Raw genomic sequence first — 23,792 nt, 5'->3', positions numbered from 1 at the left:
GATCAATTACATCAATGGAAAAACAACTGTCAATTTAGGAAATGTCTACGCTATGATACTACAGCGGCAGCACCGTAACTATGCTGCTGTAGTGAAACATACCTTTAGACCTGGTCTACACTAGAAATTACACAAGTATAACGGGTAAAAACTGCACCCGTGACAAGGTTATATAGGTATAAGCCATAGCATGGATTGCTATTATATTGGTATAGCTTATTTTGCTTCCCAATAGTGAATAAACTATACCAGTGTAACTGAAGAGGAATGGCTGCTTAACTATACTTGTACATGTAATCACTAAAACATTCTAGTTTAGACAAGACCAATGTTTCACTTTAATACACAATATAGGTAGCATAAGAACAAAAAAACTTCAAGCACACAGCTTTGATTTTTCTTCATACATGTTTGTGGTACATATGGCCCTGCCTCCTAGGCAAGCTAGTTTTGTGGTCAGATCTTAAAAAAATTCTGTTGTGTATGGGGTTGTTGGGTTTTTTGTTTGTTTGTTTCTTGAACAAGATACATTAACAGTGTTTACACAGAGTCTCACATCACTAGGTACATTTAAACCCTGCACCTCTTTTGGGGAATTGTCCTGAATATGGTTACTTTTGGCGAGGGAGAAAAAACATTTTTTACATCTCAGCAGCTGTGTATGTATTTAAAGCTCACCTGCAAAACATTTAAGAAGTTCTAATGCCACTTTATGGCATAAGAAAATGATCTGAAAGTTTGTTGTGATAAAGATATTTTTCTTGTTTAGACAGGCTAAGAAAGTCAAATCCAATCTTCCCTATTTTGACTGGTTGACCTTTAAGTCCAGGATGTTTGAGGGTTTTGAATCTTAAAAGGCTCTCTTTTCCGAAGTGTTAGTGAAGTTACACAGGTGCTAAAAATGTTTGGTAGTCCAAAAATCCATTCAATAGCATAACTTCTCTCAGCTCATAGTGTTACTATTGCACTAGTTCTAAGCTAGAACACAAGTTGAGTCAGGATCTGAATTTCTAATTTTAAAACCAGCATTCTTATTATTAAACCCCCCCCCACACACACACACACCACACCCATCTTCCAGACCTTTACTGATGATAAAGCAAAGAAAAAAAAAACTCCCCTCTCCCCCCCCTGCTTTCTGGAGGCAACTTAAAAAAAGTTTGCTGTAACAACTTAGACAGTACTTTGATGTTACTGCTTTTTGTATTATTCTTGCAATATTAACTACACTATATATCCACTTAGGTCAGTTGTCTGTTTCCAATCACTAATGCAATAAAATTGTGTTTTATTTGAGAACAGGATGTTTTCTAGGTTTTTTGGCTGTATGATAATTTAGTGTGGTATGGGTGAACATAACTGGTAGTTTTTAGAAGTCCAAACTTCCGAAGTTTGAACTTTTAAAAACCAGCAATTTATTTATTATCTTAATGAAGATTTGCACTCCCCTTCCTGGGAATTTCCTTAGGTTAAGGCACTTGATAATTTGCTTAGCAATGAGATTCCAATTTCTGAGCAGCATGGGAAATTGGGGCCTAAACTAAGCCAACCATGAGGACTACTTCAAATGTTATTTATCTGCTGGTATTATGTAACACAAAGAGCTTTCTACTGTAAGACCTTTACCTCTCAACAGAACCAACATCTCATCTGAAGTCTTGTCTTAGTAGACAGAAGAAATGTAATATGAGGTAACTGGATTAACATCTTCTTAAAGACCTTTGGCTGCCAATTTTTGTTTTAAATGATAGCTAAAACATCTGGGAAAAGGGGTGATTTAGACTCAGATACAAGAAGTTCAGTAAGGTCTGGCCTCATGCTTTTAGTATTTTTACTCATCTGAAGATTCTATTTCTACTACTAAAGCTATGTTATTTTCTGTATTGGTTCTTTTTGGGAAGGGGAGGGGTAGAAAGATGCGATGAAGTGGAAGCAAAATATGCATCCTTTTATACACAATGCTAAAGTAGTAGTTTAATCTCATGGCAAGATACTTAGTCCAAGGATAGCTCTTTTAAATCTAACTTTAAATGAATACATACTTGATGTTATGTAAAACTTGAAGTTGTATTTAAACAACTCTTTATGTGTATATATAGCTCCTCGATATATGTTCCATTCTATGCATCCGAAGAAGTGGGCTGTAGCCCACGAAAGCTAATGCTCAAATAAATGTGTTAGTCTCTAAGGTGCCACAAGTACTCCTGTTCTTTTGGGGGATACAGACTAACATGGGTGCTACTCTGAAACCTATTTAAACACTATTAGCAGGCTGCTATAGGTGCCTGATCACAGTAGTTTATTGTAAAGAAAGTTCAATAGTGACTTTTTTTTTTTTAAGAAACTATGTCCTCTTTTGTAGTCTAAAGAAGTAGACATTTGAACCATTAATTGCATTCACACAGCATCACAGAATATACACTAAGTTAGCTGACCTATTACTACATAGGTTAACTCCTACTCCCGTCCCCACAAAAAAAGTATTACAGGACATTTGGAGAACTATGGAGCAGTCCATTAATCTGATTTAATTGCCATCGCCCACGTTTCCTTATATTGAACACCAAACACATTCTGGAAGGGAGAAAAATGGCTACAGAAAAAAAACTGAGTAGCAAATCCAAGCATAGTAATTTAAGAAGAAAGTGTTTGACACTAACTAGGATGTTATACAAATCCTGAAGTAATTTTAGATGGGTTCAACAAGATACAAGAGTTTTCCATTGGCAAGTGAATATTCTTTGATTTGTTACTTTATCAGAGAAAAAAAGATAAGCAAATTTAACTTGAGTTACAGTTGTCTGGCTAGCTATTTATTTTGTTAGTCACATTTGTTTTTAAAGTTTTATTTGCAAAAAATCTGATTAAGTGATTATGCTTAGATTTTTCATATTAGTAAACCCTCTTCTCTGCCCAAAACCTGTGACAGTGACTATCAACCTCGCCTTAGCTAGAAAGAAAGGGCTACTCATGCTGGTATAGTTTTCACCCCAAAAGACTCACCTCTACAAAGCCTATAGCAGAAATAAAACAAAGACAAAAGTTATCTGGTAATATATTACTTTTAATTAAAATACAGATGTTAGGCATAACAAAACAAAAAAAATGAAAAGTTTTTATTCAAACAGGTCTCTCTGTACTGTACCAACCTACAGTACCTAAACATTCTTATTGGACAAAAGTTAATCTCATTCAACTCAATTTTGAGTCATCTAGTCTCAAAAAAAGTCACTTTTATTACAGTTCAGCAAAACATGTTTGTTGAATAAAATAATTACAGTAGTTAATATTTGTACAAGTTCTCGATATGATACATAAGTTTAGTATAAATCCTCAAACTCCAAAATACAACTTAAAAGAAGATTTACAACACAAAACAATACAGGACACAGATTGATATTTCCTAATCCATCCAGAAATTATCTAATACAAAATTGTTGCATGAAATTCCACATGGTTTTTAAAATTGTCTGTATACTGTACCATGTTTAGAAGGCTGTACCTGAAAACCAAGGAATGCATTCCTTAGGTTTAGAGAAATGTAACAAACTTCATTTTTAGTATCTACAGGAATGCAGAAAGGAGCTTAACTGTCTTAACCCAACCACTTACAGTACTATCAACTTGAAATCTAGTAAATTTAAAAAAAAAAAAGTTAGCGTAAGGTAAGTGCCAGACTGCTCCCTAACTTTCCTCCCTTTACCAATATTTGTGGTTTTAAAGGTCACATTTTTAAACATGTTCTCTTTTCTACTGCTGTACAAAACCCCTATAGAAACAGGGAAGAACACACTATGCTAGGAAAACAATGAGTGACAAGAGCTGTCATGTGCCCAAACTAAAACTGAAAAAAGAGATTACCATCCCACAGTCTCTTCAGGTATAGCATTGCTACACTGTAACAATGCCAGATAAACTGTTTTCAAACAACTTTTAAGCTGACAACCCTTTAAGCAAAGGGTCTTGAAGTGACTGTCTTCCACTGAAAATGTAAATCTTCAGTAAAACAGTAGAAAGAAGCAGAAAGTGGGAGATTTAAACTTCCAAACTCATATTTTTATATTATCTTTAACAATTTTGTAAAAAAAAAAAAAAAAAAAAAAAAGCAGCCTGTGTGTCTGAATTGTAACAACCACTATTCCTTTTATCTGATTCGTGTATGAACTATTCCTGTTCACCATGTGCTTGAAGGCATTTCTGTGATTACACATCTTGTGCCAGTATTGACATAAACCTGACAAAAAATTCTTATTTTTATGTAACTTGTTAAAGGGAAGTTGTCATTAGACTGAAAACCCTTCTTACAACAAAGATCCGAGTAGCAAGGAGCAGATTTGTAACCCCAAAACCTCACTACCTAGCAGTCTTATGCTTGTGTCCCCCCTGCCCTTCAATGAGCTCACAGCGTATTCAGGAATGAAAGTTACATGGAAGTCAGTAATTTATATCAAGTTTATATTAAAAGCGGACGTCTGTAATAGCACGTGCCGTCTCCCCCAGTGACTCACTATAGCCCATAGACAGAGGTATAAACCTGGCTGCAACCTTCACTGAGGGTACACGGCGCTGATCACGCTCCTGAGACCATAGGTACAATCAAGCCGCACAGAAGTCCTAGGTGGGCTGCTCTGCCATTATCTCAGCCGTGTCCTGGCACTTGCAGGAGAACAGACCCACCACGTGCACAGCCACAGCTTCCTCACAACACCCATAGCTTATGCCGCGCTCCCACTACCGGAGCATATAACTCGACAACGCCACCCGGTGGCAGCGAGAGAGCACTGCAGCCTCCCCAGGCACCAGCTCGCGCTGCCGCACAAGGCCCAGCCCAAGAACCAGAGACAACAAAATGGCGGCCGCCCGCTGCGTCACGTGACCCCTTTGTGCCTTCCGAGGGCTGGGAATGGCCTTGCCAGCCGCCGCGGCGGGCGGGTTCGGGGTGGCAGGGTCCACGGGGAAGACTTGGTATGGGACGAGGGGGATCATTTGGGCTCTGCACCCTCCCTCTCCGGTCCCCCCTCCCCGCGGGCGGGGAGAGCGGGGAGAAGATGGCGGCCATTTTGTGCTTGCGCAGAGGCGAAGGTGGGGGCCCCGGGTCGGGTGCGGGGGGATGGAGGGACCCGGCCGGGGGGGTCTCACGTACCGACTCCTCTTCCTTCTCCATGCCCGTGGGCATCTGCGGCACGGCCCGGTTGATGGAGGCATATTCGGCCAGGTCGGGCAGGTCCTCGCAGCGGAAGACGGGCAGCGGCTTGGACGCGTCCAGCGCCCGGGCCCGGAACGACAGTTTGCTCATGTTAGGCAGCGATGGCGGCTCCGACTGGGGAGGGGGGGGCGGCAGTGAGAGCGCTCCGAGCTGAGAGCCGGATCCCGCCGAGCGCTCTCATGGAGGGACCGGGGCTCCCCCAGCGGGGCGGGGCGCACTCCGATGCGGGGCCCGGCGGCGCCCGCTGGCGCGGCTGGGCTGGGCGCTGGCTTCTCTTCTCTGCCGCTCCGGCTCCGCTCAATACGCCACGGCCAACATGGCGGACATTAAACCTCGACTGGCCGCCTCTTTCAGCCAACCCCAGCGCCACAGCCATTCCCACACTGCATCGCGCAGGGGCGCGGGCACAGCGCCGCCCGGGGCAGGGGGCGCGCGGCGCGGGCCCTGGGAGCGCGGGCACGAGAGAGTGGGAGAGCTCAAACGGGCAGAGAGATGCTCAGAGTGAGGTCTCCTAGAGAGTCCCGCTTCAGAGCGGGACGGGCTGTATCCGCATCTCAGCGGGAGGCGGGGGACATTCACTCTCGGTCGCTGGGACAGAGGCCCCCGTGGTGTGGGGTAGGGGGCTAGCCCCAGGCCTTCTCACTCAGTGCGGGGTAGGCAGGGGGACAGACCCCATTAGTGAGGGGGAAAGGGCACGCAAGACCCTTCACTCCCTGCAGGGCAGGGGGAGACTACCTGGGAGTCCGTTGTAAAGACAAGCAGCACAGGCGACCGACCTGCCTAGGCCGATGCATGAAACTGCCTGGGCAGGGAGGTTGTTTCTTCTAAGGGTAGGTTCCCTCCCTGAGAGACCTGCCGCTGTTGAGCGCCCTGGCAGCCCGTCTCAAGGGGTTTGTGACATCAGAGTCCATAGAACTGAAACCTCAGCCGTAGAGAAAGGAAGAGATTGACACGGGGCTGTTTAAAGCTTTGTTTTCTGTTTGTTCCTATGACTCCAACTCTGGAAACCTGGTTTTGTTAAGATTTTAACACTTCATGATTAGTAGTATGAGGGTAGTATCCCAGTTGGCACTATAAACCAAATACCAAACAGATGATCCTTGGCCCAAACAGTTTACAACCTAATGAAAGGCTGAGCTGCTAAACCACATTTGAGTCATAGGAGATGTCCCCAAGAAGATCAGGGAAGACAAAAGTTAACATTCCTTATATTTCTAGGTTAAAAAAACAATTTTTTTTTCTGGAAAAAGAAAAACATCAAAGAACTAAAATGTACAACAGTTTAAGTGTTAAATAGAATGAAGTCCACAATAGTGTCATATACCTAATGCTTTGGAAGGACTAATTTCACAATGTTGAAAACAATTATGAGCCAGATTAGCTAGGAGGAAGAATTTAATCAGAAAAAAGTGAGTGATTGGTTAAGAATACTTTACTAGTTATAATTGAGGAAGAAGGCCATATTGGTTAAAAAACCCAATCTGGTGTAGCGGAGGAGTGAAGGCTGCTATAAAAAAATGTTATTTTATATATAAGAATAAACAAATGGAAGAAAGGGGAGGTTGATAGTAATCAATCTAAATCAGAAACTAGGAACTAGAAAAATTGATAAGGAAAGCAAAGGGACTCAAAGAGAAATCTATGGCCAGCAGAGTTAAAGATAATAAGGAGTTTTTAAAGTATACTAGGAACAAAGATTCCCAACAACAGTATTAGTCCATTACTAGATAGAAATGGTAAAATTATCAATAATAATTGTGTTCCATAATATTTCTGTTCTATAGCTGGGAAAAAACATATGTAGTCATATCATAAGATAGCACTTTCTGTTCCATTAATACAGTGGTTCTCAACCCACGGCCCAGTTAGCACACAGCTGAGCTGTGCCACAGCTCTGTCCCAAAGGCCAGCCCACCCAGGTGGTGGGGGTCCGAGGCAGGCAGCTGGCCAGCCCTGTGAGTGGCCAGGGTCCGGGCTGCCACTGATACATAGCAATCTGGATCACCTGGTAAGCTGGGCACAAGCAAACAATATGCATTTGAATATGGCCACACACACACAGAGCAGGCCATACTTATAGGATGGGGGAGCTTATCCTGGGAAACAGTGACTCTGAAAAAGATTTGGGGGAGTGGTGGATACTCAGCTGAACATGAACTCTAATGTGATGCCATAGCCAAAAGGCTTACTGCAGTCCTAGGATGCAAAAAGGGGAATCCCGAGTAGGAGTAGAGAGATTATAACTCCTGGGGGGAATTCTGCACCAAAAAATGTAAAATTCTGCACACAATATTTTAAAATTCTGCATATTTTGTCAAAATAACACAATATAATCACACCAGTTTCAATTATTTTGGTAATTTATTTCAGAATAACTGTCAGCTAATATGTCTAACAATACATCTAACAAAAAAGTTTCAGGAAAAGTTTTTTGACAAATAGATTCCTTACTAGGCATATTAATACAGAACTCTGTGTAATAATTAATTTAAACTACAGTACAGAACTGTATTTCCCACATCCCTCAGAGTGTAAAGGCTTGGGGGATTCAGGGGTACTGGAGAAGCTGAGGGAGAGGGAAGTAATTCCTGGAAAGGAGCCTGGGTATGAACTTGAAGGGTTATTGGGTATGCGTGGGAAAAGTATGGAACAGGTATTTTGGGAGTGGCAGGGGGGGATTGTTAGGGAGCATCCCCACGCAGACCCTGGCTGACCCCTAGCCTCTCGCATTCAGTCAGGCACATCTGCCCCTGTCCCCAGGTGTCTCTGTGCCCCTACTCAGCCATCATCCTTCCCCCCGTTGCCCTGCACCCCCCGGTTAATGTCTCCCTGCATCCCCTCCGCCAGCCCCCTCCCCTCATCTCCATGTGTCAATGCACCCCCTGTCCCATTTGTCTCTGTGCCGCCACTCAGCTGTCCCCTTCTCCCTTATAGCTCTGCCCCCTCTCCCGCTCTGCCCATGTGGCCTTGTGCTTCCACTCCCACTCAGCCCCTGCCCCAGTCTGTCCTCCCCCACTAGCGTTTATGAGCCCCTTTCTGACCCCCCCACGCTGTCTGTGTCCCCTTATCCCCTGTCTCCTGACCAGCTCTGTGAAGAAGGCAGGCTCTTTCTCTTACCTATCCTGGCTGGGGCTTACCAGGAGTGGCTGCAGTGTTCTAGTACCAATGTGCCCACTAATAGGCAAAAGGCAGAACTGCAGCAACTTTTCAGCAGTAGCTATTTTCTGTGTGTGTGTGTGGGGGGGGGGGGAATTAAAAATATGCACAGCACATGAAATATGCATGTGTGCAGTGGTGCAGAATCCCCCCAGGAGGAAGATTTTACCTCTGTATTTAGCACCGGTGTGACCGCTGCTGGAATACAGTGCCCACTTCTGGTGTCCACAATTCAAGAAGGATAGTGAAAAATTGGTGAAGGTTCAGAGAATAGCCACAAGAATGATTAAAGAATTAAAAAACATACCTTTTAGTGAGTGAGCTCCTTGAGTCTATCTGTTTAGCTTAACAAAGAGAAGATTAAGATATAAAATGTATCATTTAAATCTAGTGTTTTGGAAAATTACACCTTTCCGTCACAATATAGTGTATTTCAAAAAGTATTGTAAACATATAATGCAGCAATCATTGTTTCTAAACAAAATATATATTTGTATTATCACTACTTTAAGGAAATTGGACTATGGGGATTGTAGTATTGTGCGCGCAGCTTAATGTCTTGAGACGAAAAAGGTGGGACTGAGATAACATTAGAGGGCTTGATTGTTCAGCGCTGAAGAGCTGCATTAAACCACAGACCAGTCAGAACACTGAGACTGACCAATAAAAAGTCATTTATAATTGAACAGTCAGACACACAGGCAGAGGTGGAGCTAGGGGACTTGCGGGGGCTAAACTCATCACAATTTTCCTTAGCCCTGCCCCTGCCCCCCCAAGCCATCCCTCGCAGCGAAAAGGTCAAATGTAATGCAGAAGTAAGGGTGGCATGATATGGCATTGCCACCTTCAGTTCTGCGTTGCTGCCGTCAGAGCTAGGCACCCAGCCAGCAGCCGCTGCTGCTGCTCTCCAGCCACCTAACTTTGAAGGCAGCGCGCTACTGCTGGACGTGGTGTTGCCTTCAGGGCTGGAAAGCTGTGAAAAGTGATTAACAAACATACAAATATCACTTTTCACAGCAGGCATAGTGCCCCGTTGCCACCCTTCTGCTCTGCTGCTGGCAGCGGTGCTGCTTTCAGAGCTGCCCTGCCGCCAGCAGCACAGAAGTAAGGGTGGCAATGAGGCATTAAGTCTGCTGTGAAAAGTGATATTGACAAAGTTTCCTTCATGCCCTCCCCAGTATTAAACAAGTTATTTTTTTTTAAATATTTACTATGCTTATAATAATAATTCACTAAAAAGCAACAAAGAGTCCCGTGGCACCTTAAAGACTAACAGATGTATTGGAGCATAAGCTTTCGTGGGTGAATGCCCACTTTGTCAGATGCATGTCATGGAAATTTCCAGAGGCAAGTATAAATATGCAGGCAAGAATCAGTCTGGAGATAACGAGGTTAGTTCAATCAGGGAGGGTGAAACCCTCTTCTAGCAGTTGAGGTGTGAACACCAAGGGAGGAGAAACTGCTTCTGTAGTTGGATAGCCATTCACAGTCTTTGTTTACTCCTGATCTGATGGTGTCAAATTTGCAAATGAACTGAAGCTCAGCAATTTCTCTTTGAAGTTTGGCCCTGAAGTTTTTTTGCTGTAAGATGGCTACCTTTACATCTGCTATTGTGTGGCCAGGGAGGTTGAAGTGTTCTCCTACAGGTTTTTGTATATTACTATTCCTAATATCTGACTTGTGTCCATTTATCCTTTTACGTAGGGACTGTCCAGTTTGGCCGATGTACATAGCAGAGGGGCATTGCTGGCACATGATGGCATATATAACATTGGTGGACATGCAAGTGAATGAACCGGTGATTTTGTAGCTGATCTGGTTAGGTCCTGTGATGGTGTCGCTGGTGTAGATATGTGGGCAGAGTTGGTATCGAGGTTTGTTGCATGGATCATCAGTGATCTACAACCCATCCTGGACAATGATCCCTCGCTTTCACAGACCTTGGGAGGCAGGCCAGTCCTCGCCCACAGACAACCCGCCAACCTTAAGCATATTCTCACCAGCAACCACACACCGCACCATAACAACTCTTACTCAGGAACCAATCCATGCAACAAACCTCGAGTCTCATTGACAATTCAGTTCTCAGTACAGGATTGAGGTCTGTAAGTTGTGTGTGTTTATAATAGTAATTAAAATATTTTCATGATTATATTTATGCCAGTTAATGTTTTGTTTGAATTTAAACAGTCCTCTCCAGTGTTTTAAAGGCAAATATTGGGGCACTGTGCTATTGCATGAGAACCAGAAGATAAAATTAACCTGTTTATTTTCTTGGAGTGACAAGATAGGTAAGCAGCTTCTTTTGATGTACAATACATCAATAGTGGAAATCAAATTACATTTTTAAAATTCTTTCAGTTTTAATAATTGGAGGTGCTGTTTTTGACACAGGTAAAGAAATTGTTTTTTACCTGATCATCATAGTAATGGGTTAGATTTAAGAATTCCTCTATGTTGGTTGAAACCTTGCTAAATTTAGTTGTTGCTAGCAAAGTTTCCATCCTGTGATTGGGCACTGGGCTACCTTCCAGCCCAGGCCCTCAAAGTGCTTTACACACAGCAATTAATCTTCACAACATCCCTGGGAGAGGTAATTATGTTACATGTGTTACTGAAAGGTAAAAGAATATTTGTGGAAATACCAAGAAAGGGACAGTTATTAATGATTGAGATATGGTTTCTTTTTATATGAGATATTCAAATGTTAGAGTGAAATGGAAAACATGATATTAATTTGTACTTTCACTAGATGTTTCAGTGCAGTGTTAAAAATGTAAATAGCTTTTTACCCTAACTTTTATAAATTAAGCATTAATATTCATTCAGTAAATAGAAATGCTTTCTTAATCTTATATAAAAATCTAAGATATTCCAGAAATATTAAGTAATTTAATTTACCTAGGTGTTAAATGGCAAGGAGTCTTTCAGTGCATTTTTTTGCTAGGGTTTTAACTTACTGTTAAATTTGTTTCTGAGTTAAAACTCAGTTGTACTGGTTTTAAGAGCAAATATTCTAAACTTAAGTTTTAGTTCAAGCAGTTCAGATGTCTGTGCTGCTGTTAGATGTAGTAGGCTTATTTATTGTTATGTATTAGACAACATTACTGACAGAAAAAGGAAATCTTAGTTTGTTTTTTTGGTGTGAAAATATGTAAGTTCACAAACCTGCAAGCTACTCTCCAGAGGCAGATCCCTGTGCCAATGCACACCAGTTTATAAATTTGCAGTATAAATTATAAGTACACAAGTCTCAGCTATCGTGCATGCAAAGTTTGTCTTCCAAATTTTACTGTTAACTGTGAATTGGGTATTATGTACTGCAATACTGCTATTGGTACTATGTACCTTCAGAATACTTTGGCATTTGTCAGTACTAGAACATGTACTGAAACAGATATCAGGCAGTAAACCAGAAGTAATACATTTCACCAATAAAATGTAACCTTTTTCTGTCATCAATGTCAGGAGAGGAAATTTAAATAATAAAAAACAAAATATAAAGGCTATCCCATTCTTTAAAAAGGAAGGATATTCAGAGTTAAACACTAATAGTTCTTATTTAACCCTTGTGCATAAACCTTTCAGTTTACACAAGCGTACGCAATATATGATATACCGCTTGAGCACAAACAGGGTACTTGGTTGGTGAAAAGCTTTTTGCCTGAAATTCTTGGGGCTAGTAATTCATTTTCCCAGCAATGGATATATCCCAGGAAAATTATTTTCTGCTGCAAACAGATGAAAACTGTATTAATCCTCAAGTTACTGAAAACCAGTTGATGAATGTCAATCTTTTAAACTATAACTTACATAATAATTCTGATATTGGAAAAACAAAGATCACAAAATTATGCGACATATGTACTGAAATTCAGGATTTCTGCTCTGAGCAGTTTACAGCACAGAAATGTACGAAAAACCATTCAGAGGCAGCACTTGCAGTAGAGGTTGTTTGAGGTTCAGTGATAATATATAGCAACATTTAAAATGTTGCCATTTCTGGAGTCTTCAATGTAGGTAAAATAGGAATTGCCATACTGATACAGATATTTGACCCATCTATCCTTTTATCCTGTCTTTAACTGTAGCAGAAAACAGACCCTCCCTGCTCCCCATCATTCGTTCAGGTGTACTTTGAAAAATGTGAACATCTGCAGCTGTTTCACTTAGAAATTCAAGAGGTCTAATTAAATTATCATACAAAAGGGGATAAAAGTTTATCCTTATTTTTTGCCTACTTGTTTATTGATGAGCTAAAGTAAAAACAGCAGCAAGGAAAAGGAAATAGACATGTCTGATTCCATTACACTGTGTAGCTTGTTTTGTTCTGCAAAGGAATAACAGAAGTGAATAGTAACGTGATATTTAAAGTATAAGTGCTTGGTTTTCATTTGTCTTTGAAGTATGGACTATTCTATACATAACTATTTATGTATTATATTCAAGGGCTTTCATTGTCTTTGTATGGTATTTTTAGATGGTCCAAAAATCACTGTTGTACTTTTAAAAAGAGCTAATCATCATGGTATAGAGTTCTCTCTGTTTGGAAAATTAAGTTACTGGCATATTTTTCAAGAAGCAAAGCTCTTTGGTGTTCGTGGTGGTATCTTTTAGCACTACACTTTCTCATCTCACCTTTTCAATTAAAAATGAGAGATGATATTTGTTGCCCATGCCATATCCATCTGAAATTGAAAGTCTCCACCACCTCTATGTCTTTGTGTTGCAGTAATAGAGGACAAAGATTTGAACTGTGAAATATGGGTCACTTGGTAAATAAATAATAATTACTGAGACACTGACAGCATAAGTATACTTCAGAGGCATGATGGACAGCAAGTTTTCCTGATTTGCTCTGATAAAATGTCAAGGGTGCAACTGATAACAGATTTTAAAAATGTAGTAAACAGCGTGTACATCATATCAGTTGAGGTAAAAAAGCCTGAGACATTAAGGATAGAATAACAGAAAGGTTGCTTTTATTCATTCTTTAATTAATGCTTTAAAATGCAAGAAAAAAAATGAAACCTCGTTCTCTAGTATTGGCTTTTGAACTGGACAGAATGACAGTAGTAGAGAGCTGATAGAAGTTTCTTGATGAACACTAATGTAAGTTTTCGCTGTCCATTGGAGGAACAGCTTCCAGTAGCTGGTCTGAAAATGTGCATTAAATGTATACACAGTACTTCAGGACCTAGACTCTCTCTACTAACTAAGTGTAAAGAAAGCAAGTACAGTAGAACCTCAGGGTTGCAAACGCCAGAGTTACAAACTGACTGGTCAATCACACACTTCATTTGGAACCGGAAGTACACAATCATGAGCAGCAGAGACAATTTTTTTTTTTAAAAAGCAAATACAGTGCAGTACTGTGTTAAACAAACTACTAATAAAGAAAGCAGAAGTTGAATACAATATTTTTGACAAGGTAAGGAAACTGTTTCTGTGCATATTTCATTTAAATTAAAATGGTTAAAAGCATAGTAAAGTTTCAAAGCTGTATTAAGTCAATGTTCAGGTGCAAACTTTCGAAAGAACAACCATAACATTTTGTTCAGAGTTACGAACATTTTAGCGTTACAAACAACCTCCATTCTTGAGGTGTTCATAACTCTGAGTTTCTACTGTACTCTGATTATAATCATCTCACTAACTCAATTGTGGAGCAGTTTCTTCAATCTTTGCCTCTTTCTACCATTGAAATCAGTTTAACAAGAGATAGTGGCTAGTGGCATTTTGGAGGCCAAAATGAAGGAAGAAAGAATATGGAGGTAATTTAATTTTTTTAGAAAAATATGCAGATTGCTTTAAAATGGCAAAGGGGTGCATATGTGCTATGCAAAGGTGGGGAAAGGCATGATTTAAAAAATGTAGGTTGATAAATATGGTATATTCTCTATATAGTCTATATTACTGTAAAATAACCTGTGAAGTTATACCCTTCTTTCCTGTTTGTCTACAACAATGACTTATTCTTGGCATTTGAAATTGCTCAGTAACTGATCTGACTCCTGACTGAACCATGTGCATGTATCTTCCTTCTGTATTTGCCGGTAAGAATCCTCTTTCAGTTTTGCTTGTACTTTATCATCAACACAATGAAAGCAGCAGTTTGAAATGTTGCCCTTTTCTAAACAAATTTCAACAGCTGAAAAACAACAACAATATGCTCTATGCACTATTCCGATTGAGAACAGACAATTTTCTAGTAATGCAGGCACAATTTGAGGCTTCTGTCTTCCTCTGTGGTCTGGTGTCCAAATATTTAAGTCATTTAATTAAGAATCTTTCAAAAGTAATCTTTATGAAAATTAAAATAATTTGTACAGTGCTTTGAAGATGTCAAGGATAGAAATGTTAAGTGTATCTAATCGTATATTGAAAAGAACAGGGTTCAGGTTGAGCTGTTAAGGGAGCACATCCTGCAGTTAGGTCTGTGCAAACAGGGGTCCACCCAGGCATATCAAATTACAGGATCTGGCTCAAGGTTAGTATACCTAAAACTCGACCTGATATTTATATTTATGTTTGCAACTTCTGTATAGTACAGCCCTTCCCCTCCCACAGACCTCTGTTTTACTGGAATTCCTGGGTGATGAAGGAAAAACATTTTTCACATGAAGACTGATTTCACTTCTAAGTTTTTATAATAAATAGTGAAAATAATGTTTTGGAAAGTTATAAAAATTCTTTGTCAGATTCCTTTTGTTATTAAGAACTGCACAGATTAATATTTAGATACAGTAGCACAAAACAAATCTCTCTGGAGCTAGTAAGACTTTCACAGCTGACCTTTCCAACATGAGTTGTGTAATCCAGACACTTTCCAACAAGTGTTCATCAGGTGCAGCAGTCTTCAGGTTCTAGTTACAGTATGGTTTCATGTAAAGGATACATAGATGAAGCTTTAGACTTTGTTTTCTACATGTTATACTCTTGCTTCATCAAAAATATGTATTCAGGGAATATAAAGATTTTTGTGACAACTATTTTAGCTACAACAAATTTTCTTTCAAAAAGCATTACGGTTTAAGCTTTTTATATTGAAACTGTATTTTTTTCCTCCAGTCTGATTGTTGATCAGGATAATATCAAGAAGACTATTGTAATTTTGTAAAAATTTTAAACAATTTCTCTGTTCTAACTTGTAGGAAAACTTGCACCTTAAGTCAGGATCTACTTTTTTTGTAATAGTACAACTACTACTTATACAATAGTACTTAGCATTTATAGCATTTTAAATGTTCATACAGTAAAACCTCAGAGTTACGAACTGACCGGTCAGCCACACACCTCATTTGGAACCAGAAGTATGCAATCAGGCAGCGGCAGAGCCAAAAACAAAAACACAAACAAAAAAATGCAAGTATAGTACTGTGTTAAACATAAACTACTAAAAAATAAAGGGAAAGTTAGAAAAAATATTTGACAAGATAAGGGAACTGTTTCTGTGCTTGTTTCATTTAAATTAAAATGGTTAAAAGCATCATTTTTCTTCTGCATAGTAAAGTTTCAAAGCTGTATTTAGTCAATGTTCAGTTGTAAACTTTTGAAAGAACAAAATTTTGTTCAGTTACGAACATTTCAGAGTTACAAACAACCTCTACTCCTGAGATTCTACAGTGGTTCTTTACAAACATGAATTGAATGTCCACCACTCCTGTGAGGTAGGAAAGTATTATTTCAGTTTTAAATATGGAAAGTATGAGGCAGTGAAGTTAGTTGCCCACGGCCACAGAGATTCAATGGCAGCACTGGGATTAGAACTCAGGTAGGTTTGACTAACTAAATGTATTCATCGATCCTCTCAGCCCATATTGTTGCTCGCAGTAATTTTAAATTACTGCTAAAGGTCCAAACTAGACAAATGTGAAAGACTACTAGATATTCTATATCACTATTTTACTTAAATTATTTTAAGTGTAAGTTTAAAAGTAGCTACTGCACAGTTCGTAAGCAGTAAAAATGTGCTGTGTCCAATAAGTTTCAAATAAATAACAGTGTGTCCTGCAGCTATTTTTAATACCCTATTTTGCATAATTCCAGGGTCAACCTTAGTGACATGTTCCTACTATTCTAGATCTAGCTCAGAACTGTTCATTATTTAATTACATAACAATATTGGAAAACTAGCTTTTGCCTTTTCTGCTTCATAGATGTGCACTACACTGGCAACGGATATGAAGCAACTGCCGTCTATTTGCAAATACCCAATGGGTGGTTATTTTTATTTTCAACAATCCTGTTCCCTTATACATTTATAGTATCCATTATTACAGAGCTGATTTAATTTTCATTATAAACAATAACATTTTGTTTTCATTTTGCCAAGAGGGCTTCTTTGTAAACCAGCTTTTCAGCTGTCTTTTGACAGCACTTGATAAACCATCTGTGGTTTGGATTAAAAACAAGATAGGTGTCAGAGGACATGACATCGAAGTTTCTTCACTTTAATAAATTTCCCTATTTTAGAAGCAAGCAAATAGACGGTCATAGGAATAAGCTTGGAAGCATAATGGTTTAGCCATGGCACAAGCAGGTGCAACTCCCAGTGAATTTCATCCTGTGGATGTCATTTCTGTAGTTTGAGCTTAAATGCAGTTGTTTCTGATCTGGTCTAAGAAAACGAAAAGGTCTAAAATCATCTGAAAGTTGATTCTATTCTAGACTCTTTGGTTTTAAGTTGATTAACACAGTAGTTGACTGTGAGCTAAATCATCACTTCCCTGTTTTTCAGCCATAAATTCAATATCTCATAGCCTTGCTCTACTATAGGAAGAAAATAATTTCCATCATAGAGAGCTTTAGAACTCTTATACACTATTTTCTTAGTTGCTTTAGTGCAAATAAATTAATTGAATATAATCATGTCTTGGACTGTTATGAGAGCCCATCCCTTAAATAGGAATAGAATCTTCCATAGAATCATAGACGTTAGTCCGACATATTTCTGTCTTCAGCTCTTGTCTCAGAAAATGACAAGAAAAGTTTTGTCCTTTTCAACTGAAATTAGTGTTTGTCAGTGTAGTGAACACATACGTATTAGTGTGTTATAAAACTTCCTAGCATATTGTAGAGTAAATAGACTATGCTTCTGGAAATTGATTTAAAAAGAGAGAGCGAGAGAGAGATGTAAAGGAAGAAAAAAGGTTTTTCTGAAGGCATTTTTTCTGTAGAAAATTTAGATTATAAATCTCTCTACATCTCATTTTCATTGCTTAACATTCAATAGGTAAAGATATAATCATTTTGATGCTAAAACTGCTTGATGCTTTTCAGAAATGCAGAGCAGGTATAACAGCTTTACAAAATAATGAGAGGCTCAGGAATGTTAAATATTAAAATCCCAATAGAATCTTTTCAACGGAGTAAGAAATTAAGTTGGCTGCTATTCTAATAAGCAAAAGTTTACTAGAAATGCCTGTGATATCAGCAGTGTTGTCGAAATGGATTGTCTCACAGGACTGTAGAGGAGAGACATAAAATGTTAATTTTCCCACATAAAACCCAAAGATTTAAAAACTAGCCACCAGTGGCCATTTCTAAGTAATTATTGTCCAATTACAATTCAAGATTTTTCTATTTAAAGCTAAATTTTACAGGATATCACAATACAGCTAAACTATTGTACTGCACATTAGATAATGCTAACAAATAACAGGCAGAAATTAAATAGTTGAGGTGAATAATCTAATAATATGGCAATACTATTGCACAAAAATATTGAAAAGAAGAAAATGGAAGCTATATATGCTTCAGACTTAAGGCAAATTTCTTTTTATCATATGTGTAAATTAAATGTTTATAACCTTTAACAAAAAATTACACTTCTGAAAGGTCACAGGCAACATATTTTTTCAAACAAGTAAAAGAGGGCATTGTGTGTTTGTTTCAGTAAAGTAATCCTACTTTGTAAATTGGTTGAGTCATAATCATATATACCCAGCAGTAAAACTCAGCATCCTGAGGCAAACTGCCTTAAAATAAACTCAGAATACTATCAGTTTATTGCAAAGTAGGATGTTAAGAACATGAGCAACACCTGACATTTTATGCCATTGGGCTCTATTCCAGGAGAAAGTGGGGTAGAGCCACTGTTGACATATTTCTTAATCCATAAGTAATTGAAAGCATCTTGAGGAGTAGAGGAAGGCCACTGGCAGCATTCTCCCCTTCCACCAATAGCAAGGATCTCAGGGGAGATGCTGGTGGTCTATTTTTCCCCGCAACCAAAAGGAATCATACAGGAGGCACAGCTGGCTCATTCCCTTTTAATAAAAGGATAGCTATCTTATACACAACTTCTGATTCCTTTCCCCCCCTTGCAACTAGAGTTGGACTTTTTTTTACCACTTTCAGTTCACCCAAACATCTATTTTATGTCTGAAGATTTTTTTTGAACATTCTGTGATGCATAAACTTCATACTTATTGTTTATTTAGTAATTGAATTAACAAGTTTTTCCTATGAGTATGGAAGAATAGTAACTGAGGAAGAAGTACGAATGCTAAGAATGGCTGTTGCAGAGATAATAAGAACAACTGAGAATGTAGGCAAAGGCCTCAACATTACTGTATCACCACCAGATTTTTAAGACAAAAAAAAAAAAATCACTAGATTCATGACAAATTTCCAATAATTGAAAAGTGGTAAACCATGATTAATGGACTTTCTGCTTTATTGCCACACTCCTCAATCCCCTCCTCCAGAAACCAATGTTAGGTATTTCTTGAACTCATTGCTTTAGACATCTTCCCTAGTAATTTATTCTATAAATTTATCCTTTGGATTAAACAGTTCTCTATTTACTTACACATTCTTAATTTTAAATGGGTTGGGTTCTGTTAATTCTTTTTAGCCTTTTCATGGGGTTAAAAAAGCCTTCTCTTTATTTTGACTTTTATGATCTCCTTTGTAATCTGGAAAACTTCTATTTAATAACTTTATTCTTTTCCAATGACTGTATAAGCAACTTTGCATTTGTATTCTTCCTTCCATTGGAGGATCTCTAAGTGCTTTACAAACATTGAGCTCATCTTCACAACTTCCCTGTGAGGTAGTGAAATATTATCTGCAATTTTTACAGATGAGAAAGCTGAGATATAGGTGGGTAAGAGACTTGTCCAGGGACGCACGGAAGTGCTTGGCAGAGTCAGGACTGGAACTTAGATCTACTTACTCTTAGCCTTATGTTTTAGTCCATCTTCTCCCTTAATAACCCAACGTGCTCAGTCTTCCATCAAAACTTAATTCAGTGCCTTGCAAGAGGCCCACTTCCTAGACACTACAGTGCTAATAAGCAATGGTCACATAAACACCGCCCTACACCGGAAACCTACTGCTGCTATACTTACCTGCATGCCTCCAGCTTCCATCCAGACCACATCACATGATCCATTGTCTACAGCCAAGCTCTAAGATACAACTGCATTTCCTCCAATCCCTCACACAGAGACAAACCCCTACAGGATCTCTATCCAGCACTCTTAAAACTACAATACCCACCTGGTGAAGTGAAGAAACAGATTGACAGAGCCAGAAGGGTAACCAGAAGTCACCTACTACAAGACAGGCCCAACAAAGAATACACACCACACAACAAAAACACCAACCCAAGAATCAAACCTAAAACAAACTCCGGTGCCAACTCTGTCCACATATCTATTCAAGGGACACTATCATAGCACCTAACCACATCAGCCACACCATCAGGGGCTCGTTCACCTGCACATCTACCAATGTGATATATGCCATCATGTGCCAGCAATGCCGCTCTGCCATGTACATTGGCCAAACCGGACAGTCTCTATGCAAAAGAATAAATGGACACAAATCTGGCATCAGGAATTATAACATTCAAAAACCAGTAGGAGAACACTTCAATCTCCCTGGTTGCTCAATAACAGACCTAAAAATGGCAATTCTTCAACAACAAAAATTCAAAAGCAGACTCTAACATGAAACTGCAGAACTGGAATTAATTTGCAAACTGGACAGCATCAAATTAGGCCTGAATAAAGACTGGGAGTGGTTGGGTCATTAGAAAACCTAATTTCCCCCATACTAATTTCCTCCTACTGTTACTCACACCTTCTTGTCAACTGTTTGAAATGGGCCACTCTCATTACCACTACAAAAGTGATTTTTTCCTCCCTTGGTATCCTACTGTTAATTGAATTGTCTCTTTGACTGACCTCCCACTTGGTAAGGCAACTCCCATCTTTTAATGTGCTGTGTATTTATACCTGCTACTGTATTTTCCACTCCATGCATCTGATGAAGTGGGTTCTAGCCCACGAAAGCTTATGCCAAATAAATTTGTCTCTAAGGTGCCACAAGGACTCCTCGTTGTTTTTAATCAAAACTTAAGTTATTCATACCTGTTATCATCTTTGCTACTCTCTCTTGCCAAGGCTGTGAAACACTTTCTGAAGTTTGTTCATATACCATAAACACAGCGATATTGATGGGATCTAACAAGTGCTCAATACAGTATCATTTGTTTTGAATATTGTTTCTCCCACTACACATAATTAAAAAAAAAAAAAAAAACAACAACCCACAAATTTTGCCTTTTACTGCTGCTCTGTACTTGGCTGAAGATTTTAATGACTCTTCCACAATAACTCCCAATCCCTTTTCTGATCAGTATGCTGGATGATTAGTTTCTCGCTTCTTGACCAAATTTTATATATTTTAACTCTGATCTGAATTTATCTGCTGGTCCAGTCTCCAAAAGACCAGATTTTGAATCTGTTTTCCCCCAATCCCCACATTTGCTTAGCCTTCAGCTGAGTTCTTAGTTTCAGTTCTGTAATTCATAATAGTTTTATATTATGAACAGAGGTATTAAAGCATGCCCTTGGTATTTTCCACTTTTAATCTCTTTCTACCATGAACTGTGTCTATGGCTACATTGTGTCTGTTTTCTGTTTAACGCCTCACTTTATTACCTCATGTCATAACTCTCTACTTTAGCCATTAGTCTCTGATATGTTTGCTTCTTTTTAATCCTTATAAATCTTATCCAAATCCAGTGAATTAAATAACATCTATGTTTTTTGTTGCTTCCTGGATGATGCATGTTATTAAGATCTGGTGTTGTCTGCATTAAGTTCATTTGATTCCCCTTCCCCCTCCCCCAGCCCCATGTCCATCTAAAAAATGAATATAAAAATAAGCAGATTCAAAATGTAATAAAGTTCCAGTTAAAAAGAGTATCAAATGTGTATGGTACCTGCATGAAGGAACTGCTTCAATGGCAACCACAATAATCTAATCTATTTTTACACTTAAATTTTTACAATTTATTTCAGGCTGCACTTTCCCCCAAAAAATTTATATGACCAGCACACTAATTCAGCAATGAGATCCTAGAGTGTATTAGAATGGTATATAATAGAAATACATCTCCACCAAGGATTACTCCTAGGAGAGCCAAAACCACTGGATCACAGTCCGAGTGTGCTGAAGGGCAAAAGTGCATGTTCTGCAGCATGTCTGCTTGCTCCCTCCGTCCCTTGGATATTCCAGAAATTTGTCTGCGCTCTCCTGGGTTGGATCTATACAAGTCTACAGGAAGGAGCAACTTCTCTGCAGCTGAGTGGATATTTGATCAAGTGCTACTATGGCTCCAAGTAGAATTTCACAAAACCACCACAGAGAGCACGCTATAGCTCTAAAGTATGTACATAACTCATCTTTACAATTTTTTTTACCCATAATGCTCTTGGATTCTTTTTTTTTCCTGTTTCAAGTCATGTGCTTACTCGTATTATTCCAGATTGAAGATTCATGATGTCAAATGAAATCTGAAGTGGGGAGTAACTGAGGTGTAATTGAAGATCTAATTTGGTCTGCTGAATCTTTAATTCTGGCAATACACAAAAAGATAAACGACAACCTGTGAGATTCTCAGCTTGCCAGCTGTGTTTGCAGGGCTGACAGATAAAATATCCTTTTACCTGTGAAATGAGAATATTTGATATATAAACATGGAACCCCATAATGCCATATTTAGTCACTTTCCAGAGCGGACCCCCCTTTAAATGGTTTATAGACTATGACTGAGCCACATCTGTCTCATCTCAAGGCTGAACATCTTTAGAGAACTCCTGAAATCTACTTGTGGAAGAGACCATGCATTCTCAAAAATCTCCATTGCAGCCCTCCCCAGCACTTTTTTTTTAACCACCTCCGTACCAGTTTTCAAACTAGGAAACCAGAACTGCATGCTGTACTCCAAATGAATTCTAAGGGCACCATTATCTGCAAGGATATACAGTAAGTATGGTCTTGTGTACTGACAATCTGGAACTGTATTGTAGAAGTTAGTGATGGTGCAGAAGCTGGAGTTTTTTGATAGCTGGGATGGAGACTGTTAGGACTTTGAGGACCCAAGAAAGCATGGGAGATAGTTTGCTTTTCTGGAATAATCCTTAGCAGGATGTTTCTACTAAAAAGATCAGCAGTGAAATAAATAAAATGTAAATACTTAATCTAACACCAGTAGGCTTCAGGGTTCATATCTCACAGAAGAATGAGGCAACTTACATCTCTCAAAATTATTGTTTCAGGTTGTCTGCAGACTCAAAGATACTACTGGATTTGTTTATGCTCAATTCATGTTTTGAAGCTTATTTTCATAATCATAAATGCTAAAACATTTTTTTAAATAATAAAAGCTTGGTTCTGGAGAGGAGTTATGTGACAAAGATGGATTTGTGGCAGTGGAATCGTGGAATATACAGGGACAGGGCCCAGTTTATACATGCTAGCATCTTACTGATAGTGTGCCTGTACCTTAATTTTATTACAAACTAATTCCCTAATTTACTGCAGTATTTCATCTATTGTATTGTATTGTATTACTATTCACTGTCAGCAAAAGCAACAAGGCGTCCTTGTGGCACCTTAGAGACTAACAAATTTATTTGGACATAAGCTTTCATGGGCTAGAACCCACTTCATCAGATGCATGGAGTGAAAAATACAGTAAGCAGTATAAATATTACAGCACATGAAAAGATGGGAGTTGCCTTACCAAGTGGGGGGTCAATGCTAACAAGGCCAATGCAATCAAGGTGGATGTTTCCCATTTCTTAACAGTTGAGCATGACAGGAATTATCTAAAATTCCTCTGCCTTTTATGGGGAGCCCACAAAAATATGATGAAAGTGAATCTTCAAATATCTCTAGATACCCAGAGAATGCCAGAGTGCCTTTTTAGGGCTTTTGGAATTTGGACAAATATTAGGAACAGAGGACCTTGATACTTTTTTAACCTCCTGTGCACTGAACCCCTCTTCTCAAATCTTCCCTGAAGGAAATGTAGATTTCCCCTGAGCCTTTTCTTGCTCTTTTCTCTCCTGGAACTGCATCAAGGGGAGAAGACTGATCAGCTCCAATAATACATAGGAGAGGCTTT

At 39.0% G+C, this 23,792-nt stretch overlaps 1 protein-coding gene across 5 annotated transcripts in view; it reads right to left on the bottom strand.

The window, feature by feature from the left end:
* EPC1 (enhancer of polycomb homolog 1) overlaps positions 1 to 23,792 on the bottom strand; it is a 112,685-nt gene that overhangs the window by 80,787 nt on the left and 8,106 nt on the right. For 2 of the 5 annotated variants that reach the window (XR_004644398.1, XM_034760114.1), the window contains exon 1: positions 5,144 to 5,296. The exons of 2 other annotated variants lie outside the window; for them this stretch is intronic. Coding sequence is in view for 2 of the 3 variants with exons in the window: in XM_034760114.1 (XP_034616005.1) it covers positions 5,144 to 5,296 (153 nt within the window). In the remaining variant the exon portion in view is untranslated. Of the gene's footprint in view, positions 1 to 5,143; positions 5,608 to 23,792 lie in introns of those variants that run through there. One more of the 5 variants, XM_034760113.1, reaches the window with a different exon arrangement.

Source organism: Trachemys scripta, chromosome 2 (assembly GCF_013100865.1).
Source record: "Trachemys scripta elegans isolate TJP31775 chromosome 2, CAS_Tse_1.0, whole genome shotgun sequence".
Classification (NCBI taxonomy): Eukaryota; Metazoa; Chordata; order Testudines; family Emydidae; genus Trachemys; species Trachemys scripta.
The sequence above is the reverse complement of the archived record's forward strand: the minus strand, read 5'-3'. Positions and strand labels throughout refer to the sequence as shown.